Source organism: Lolium perenne, chromosome 7 (assembly GCF_019359855.2).
Source record: "Lolium perenne isolate Kyuss_39 chromosome 7, Kyuss_2.0, whole genome shotgun sequence".
Classification (NCBI taxonomy): domain Eukaryota; kingdom Viridiplantae; phylum Streptophyta; class Magnoliopsida; order Poales; family Poaceae; genus Lolium; species Lolium perenne.
The window spans coordinates 296,266,498-296,273,637 of record NC_067250.2 but is presented as its reverse complement, the minus strand read 5'-3'; the positions used below and the strand labels follow the sequence as shown (position 1 = coordinate 296,273,637).

The 7,140-nt window shown below is 40.5% G+C and overlaps 1 protein-coding gene across 1 annotated transcript; it reads left to right on the top strand.

The window, feature by feature from the left end:
* The first annotated feature begins 4,124 nt into the window (after positions 1-4,124).
* Positions 4,125-6,361, top strand: LOC139833987 (uncharacterized). The gene is made up of 3 exons (XM_071824370.1): positions 4,125-5,887; positions 5,932-6,210; positions 6,289-6,361. Exons 1-3 carry the CDS (start codon positions 4,182-4,184, stop codon positions 6,359-6,361), a joined length of 2,058 nt encoding a protein of 685 aa, XP_071680471.1. The 5' UTR covers positions 4,125-4,181.
* Positions 6,362-7,140: the final 779 nt, after the last annotated feature.

Genomic DNA, 7,140 nt, shown 5'->3' with positions numbered 1-7,140 from the left:
CATAGCTTGAAAAATCGGAATCGACCACCGACGATCCCGACGAAATCGGAATCTCGACACGATACGATCCTTCCTTCTCGACGCGAAAGTGAAACCTTCCGAACGTCATCTCCATGGGCTCCGCCAGATACGCATATGCATCCAAACGGGAGGGTGGGTGAGGAACAAAATCGACAAGACCAGCAGCGATCTGTTTACCTCGATCCATTGTGTTGCTTGCGGTTGACGATGTCGAAGATCTTGAGCGTGCCATCGAGATCAGATCCTTACGCCTCTAGTCTCCACAGACGGCGCCAATTGACAAGGTATCAACTTGTCAATGCCTATGGATTGTAGGCTAGGGTTTAGTTGGAAGTAGAGGGTAAGTAGATCTCGAAGGTTTCAGCCGAAAAGTACTCGACGATTATGAAAACTAGGGTTTGCAGACAATGATTCGATTGATTCGTCGTCCCTCGACTCCCCCTTTATATAGGAGGTGGAGCCGAGGGATTCGTGCTATACAAGTTTACAGAGTCCGGAACGGTTTATAACTCATCCCGCCAGATTACAAATAACACTTCCTATTACAACTCTATCTTTCCTTAATAGATCTTGGGCTCCCGAATCTTCTTATTCTTCGGGTATTGGGCCTCCAGTAAACCCCGGGTACCATCTTCGGCAGGCCCATTTGGGATGCCTATGTCACCTAGTGTGCAGGAGTATATATAGGAATGTAAGATAAAGTGCACATTCTGCATGGTATGTAGATAGTAGAGTATGTTATGGTTTTCCTTTACCAATAAAGCTTTACCGCGCGCTGGTTCAAAACCGACTACTTGCTCCGGAAGGCTGGCTCAGAATATAGTGAAATAAGTAGAAAACACATGTGATGTGTTTTTTTTTTGTCCCATGTACATATGCTCTCTTTTTAAAATGCATTTTAAACAAGTTTAAAAATGTTTAAAAAATCTAAAATAAAATGCCACGTGTATATCTCTGCATACTACGTGCTTCCAAAGTTGTTTCGGAAATATTTGATTTTTTGTGCAGCCCGTGTAAACAAAAGGTTAAATTTTGGTGCTAAAATAAGGCACTTCTCGAGACATTTGTTAATTTTTACACAGTGCACAAAAATGTCAATTTTCAACGAAATATTGTGTGCGCACATAGAATGAGTACATATACACGCCAAAAAAATCGCTAAATTTTTTAATAGTCCAAATTTGGAGCATATGAACCTGAGATCAGAAATGCATTTCCGGGCCATATACTGAATAATAATTGAACATAAGGCCATGTGTTGATGTTACATAGGTATAATTGAGATCTTGAAGCATTAGGGTCGCCTTCGGGAGATAGCTACAAACCTTCTCTACCACATTTGATTCTACCGAAAGACATTGATCTTCTTTAATGTCATGTATATTTGGCTCTACGTGGTATGTTGTTCCCCTCCAAGTCGTGCATTCTGGGCAATCTTTTGAAATTAACGTTTGGTGTTTGTACGGTTGGTTTTACATTGTTTTTTGCACCAAAGAAAAACTTACAATAATATTATTAACTCTCAGCCAGTATGGAAACTAAGTTTTTCAAGTTTGAGAAAGATAACTTCACGGAAATCTTGGACGTATTGGAAGCATAGTAGCAACACATACTAGGTAATGTCATTACAACAAAATCAGCGTGTAGCCACAGTTTAAGAGAGACGGGTTAACAAGTGTGTGTTAACCAAGGAAAAAAATAGCGCGCTATAACAAAATAGCGTGGGTCTAAAAATACGCTATTAGCATGTTATAGCGTGCTATTAACGCGAATAGCGCGCTATAGCGCCGAAATAGCGTAGTATCGGCTCTCCAGATATGCTATAGCGTGCTATTAGCATTGGAATAGCGCGCTATTTTTTTCGATGGTGTTAACCCAATCCCACCAAATCCCCCACCTATCCTGTAAAGACGAGAACATGCCACGACTTGACCACACCGTCTCTAGCGTTTCACATGTAGTTATATTCGAAAGACCGTACTTTTTTTAGGATGAGCGTTTCGCGAAATTCAACCAAACTATAGACATAAAAGATACGGGCAAAAGCCCAACTCTACCGAATTCCCGTGGCGCGCGTCAGCGAAGGAAAAAGGCGCGCCAAAGAAAGCTTTTTAGCGCCTAATATTGGGGTGGTTATGATCTAAAAATCATTTATCTCAGAGTACCTTGAACATAGCTTCGTTTCATAGCAACCTCTTCCCTATTCTATCGCCACCGCCGCCCTCGCGCCACCATCCGTCAAGGCCCTGGTTGGTCTGCAGCGGCACCGCGCCGTTGCAGGACTAGGACGATCCTACATCTAACAAGCTCCCGCAAGCGAACCCTCCCTTGCGTGCGACGGAGCCACGACCTGCGCCTGGCCGGAAGGGACCAATCTACTTCAACCTCTTCAGCGAATCATCCAACACGAACTGGGATCCTCCTGCATATCCTCCCTTGTAAGTTTGATCCCCATCGCTGGCCCCCTCTGATCCCACAATATCTTGGATTAATCGCTGCACCCCAATTCTGAACCTAGAGGAAACGCAAGGTAATGCTGGCACAGCTTGAAGACAACGTTTCTCCACTTATTGGTTTCAGATTTCTTCCTTCTCTGCATTCTAATTATATCTGCATTAGTATATTTGCTAGTGCACACCAAGTGTTTGATACTTGTTCTCTCTGTATGGTTTAGAAATTCAAGGGTTGCTAAGGGGATAAGGGGAGTTGTTTCAGATCGGAATAATCTTCATCAAGGTCTCACCTTACCCCTCTAGTGCTTTTAAATGCTTTTATGTCACCTTTTATTTCCCAAGTTTGGTACTTGTTCCTGTAGATGGTGTCCCTTGGTTTAGTCAAAGTTTTTTAAAAGATCTGGTAGCATTTGATTTTGAGAAAGTACGTGCAGTTCTAAATCTAGGTCCAAACACAATGCTTAATTATCTCAAGTAATATATTTTTCCCAGATTGGCCAGATTAAACGACAAAGTTTAGTTTGTGTATTGTGTGTTCTGTACAATAGATACGAGCTATACCAGTATAGCGCCTGGCCTGGCAGCACTGGCTAGAGTTTCAAGCCTGTCTGAATCCTTGTTAACTTGTCTGCTAAACTGTACGTGCATCTATTGCAAGTTACTGTAAACCTCTTGCTGAGATTAATATATGAGGGCATGTTGATCCCTCATAAAATAAAATAAATCATAAACTATTTGGTTGTAGGAAGCCAATTTTTCATAGAATAAGTAGAAAATAATGCTTCCTAGAGAAAACCTTTTTTTATCGAAACAACACAACTCGCTACCCCTCAACTGGCGAATCAGAAGTGCGGATTATAGTTTTTGTACAGTTGCACATACTAAGACACTGAGTTACTTGAGTTTTCATTATCAAACAATGTTCATCTGCGCTTCCATTGTATTCTAATTCCCATGTTATATATCTTTATCATTTCAGTTGGTGAGTACGGAATAATGGATAAGTCTTGGATTGATAAACCTAGAACTAGTATTGAATACAGAACAGGTGTTTGCCAATTCCTACTATTTGCATTCCGTGATGTGACAAACAAAGGAAAAATACTATGTCCTTGTGTTAATTGCGCAAATTGTCTAATGAAGAGCTACAAGGAGGTTAGTGAGCATCTTAGGTGTGATGGATTCTTAGAAGGATACACGATATGGACTTGTCATGGTGAAGATCCACCATCACTCTCTACTAGTGATTTCACACACACAAATTTTGATTATAGTGAAAATGACAACCTTCAAGAGGATGACATGTCTGGTCTTGTACATGCAGCTTTAGGAGTTGTCAATAAGCAGAATGTATTAAATTCAACTGGTGATGACATAGATAATCAGGAAATACTAGTTCATGATGTACCTGAACCTAACAATGAGTCACAAGCTGAAGACAACACACTAGTTAATTTACTTAAAGACGCAAAGACAGAATTGTACCCAGGCTGCAAAAATCATTCCAAACTCTCTTTCATTGTGAAACTATACCAAGATAAATGCACATACGGATCAAGCAAAGAAGCATTCACAGCACAACTGAAGATGTTTGCTGAGACCTTGCCAGATGCGTCCAATGTTCCAGCAAGCTACTACCAAGCAAAGAAAATAATCAAGAGTTTAGGCTTAGACTATGTGAAGATTCATGCATGTCCAAATGATTGCATGCTTTATCGTGGTGAGAGAGAAAACCAAGAGTCTTGCCATATCTGTAAATCGTCTCGTTGGGTGACTAAGAAGAAAAAGGGGGTGATAGGCGAAGTCGTAGAAGGTAAGAAGAAAGCAGCAAAAGTATTCCGTTATTTCCCTTTGATACCTAGGCTTCAAAGAATTTATTCAACAGAGAAAACTTCACAAGATGCAAGGTGGCACGACAAGGAGAGAACAAATGATGAAAAACTGCGTCATCCTGCTGACGGTGAAGCTTGGAAAAAATTTGATGATCTATTTCCAGATTTCAAAGCCGATCCTCGTAATATTCGCCTTGGACTTTCAACCGATGGATTTAACCCTTTTGGAATGGCAAGTAGTAAGCATAGCACATGGCCAGTAATATTAGTTCCTTATAGCATGCCACCTTGGGTGTGTATGAAGCAATCAAACTTCATCATGTCAATGTTAATTCCAGGTCCAAAAGGCCCAGGAAATGACATAGATATATATCTCGAGCCATTAGTGGATGAGCTAATGCAATTGTGGGCAGGGGTAGATACATATGATGTGGTCACTAAACAAAATTTCTTCCTACGTGCTGCATTGTTGTGGACTATGCATGATCTTCCTGCATATGCCTATTTGGCTGGCTATGGCACCAGTGGAAAATTTGGATGTCCAAACTGTGCTGAGCACACATCATCTAAATGGCTAAAAAAAGGCCGCAAGTATTGTTACATGGGTCATCGTCATTGGCTGCCAATAAATCATGCCTTCCGTAGGAAGAAGCAACCATTTTATGAAGATGTTGAACATAGGACTGCCCCTGAAATTTCAAGCGGGACAGCAGTCCTTGCTAAGTTGCGTGGAAGAACTTTCATTTTGGGAAAGCTGAATAAAAAATCAAATGTGGCAACAAATCCTAAGAAGAAAAAGGAGAAACAAAAAAGAAAGAGGAGTGGTGAGGGAGAGAGTTCAAACACTAGAGGTGGAGAAGGAATGAGTTCAGAGGATTCTAATAAGGAAAAGGATCCTAAGAACTGGTGGAAGAAGGAAAGCATATTTTTTAAACTACCATACTGGGAGTTTTTGAAATTGCGTCATAACCTTGATGTGATTCATATAGAAAAAAACATTTGTGATAATCTCACTGGAACTCTACTAGGTGATCGAAAATCAAAAGTAAATGTTGATGCACGTTTGGATTTGATTGACTTAGGAATTCAACCTGACCTTCATTCTGAAAAGTTAGACAATGGCCGCTACACAATGCCTGATGCTTGCTTCACAATGTCTCGAGAGAGTAAGGAGATTCTTTGTTCAATCATCAAAAGCATCAAGATGCCTTATGGATATGCCTCTAATATCTCAAGATGTGTTGACATGAAAGAATGCAAGTTCACTGGTCTAAAGAGCCATGATTGCCATATTTTAATTGAACACCTTCTTCCACTAGCATTGAGAAGTTGCTACCCTAGTGAAGATGTCATGTTTGTTGTTGTCGAACTATCCAATTTCTTCAAATCACTATGTTCTAAGGTGCTAGACAGTACTAAGCTTGACACGCTGAAAGCACAAATTGTGCTCACACTATGCAAGATGGAGAGATTATTCATCCCATCCTTTTTTACAATAATGGTCCGTTTGATTGTGCACTTGGTGGATGAAGCTAAATTGGGAGGTCCTGTGCACTATAGATGGATGTATCCATTTGAGAGGTAATTACATAGCCCATTTCCGTGTGTCCTATTTAACTTGTTAGAAACCTCATTGATGTGCGTAATCGGGCATATCCTGAAGGGTCTATTGCAGAAGGTTATATAGCCGACGAATGCTTAACATTTTGTTCACGATTTCTTAAAGGGATTGATAAATCATCAAGTACATCAATAAACACAAACTTGGAAGAAGAAAACTATTTGTTTGATAGTTTTGGAGATACAATTGGATCTGTACAAGATATGAAGTTTGATGGGAAAACACTTATTCAAGCACATCGTTATGTATTGCGACATATTGATGAACTAGAAGATTTCCGTGGGTATGTAGACTTACTAGTACACAAGTCGAATATGAAATATTATATTCATTTTATCTTAGTATGCCATCATTTATCTAGTGAATTTATTGAGGAGGAGAAGAGAAGGCTAAAGAAGTCAACAATAACTGAACCTGCAAAGTTAATTGATTAACGATTCCATGATTGGTTGTACCGCAAGGTTAGTATATATTGTTCACACATCCTGGAATGGTGATATCCCTTCATAACTTGCTCTACATAAATCTGGCTAATTCACAAAACCTACTATTATTATAGGTAATGCTTAATGCTGGTAAGCAACACATCACAGAGAAAATCATGAAGCTAGCTGAGAAGCCTAGTAACTATGGAAAAAGATTTAGTGGACTATTGATACGCGTACAGCACGCGACCGTTGGGAACCCCAAGAGGAAGGTGTGATGCGTACAGCGGCAAGTTTTCCCTCGGTAAGAAACCAAGGTTTATCGAACCAGTAGGAGCCAAGAAGCACGTTGAAGGTTGATGGCGGCGGGATGTAGTGCGGCGCAACACCAGGGATTCCGGCGCCAACGTGGAACCTGCACAACACAACCAAAGTACTTTGCCCCAACGAAACAGTGAGGTTGTCAATCTCACCGGCTTGCTGTAACAAAGGATTAGATGTATAGTGTGGATGATGATTGTTTGCAGAGAACAGTAAAGAACAATTGCAGTAGATTGTATTTCAGATGTAAAGAATGGACCGGGGTCCACAGTTCACTAGTGGTGTCTCTCCCATAAGATAAATAGCATGTTGGATGAACAAATTACAGTTGGGCAATTGACAAATAGAGAGGGCATGACCATGCACATACATGATATGATGAGTATTGTGAGATTTTAATTGGGCATTACGACAAAGTACATAGACCGCCATCCAGCATGCATCTATGCCTAAAAAGTCCACCTTCA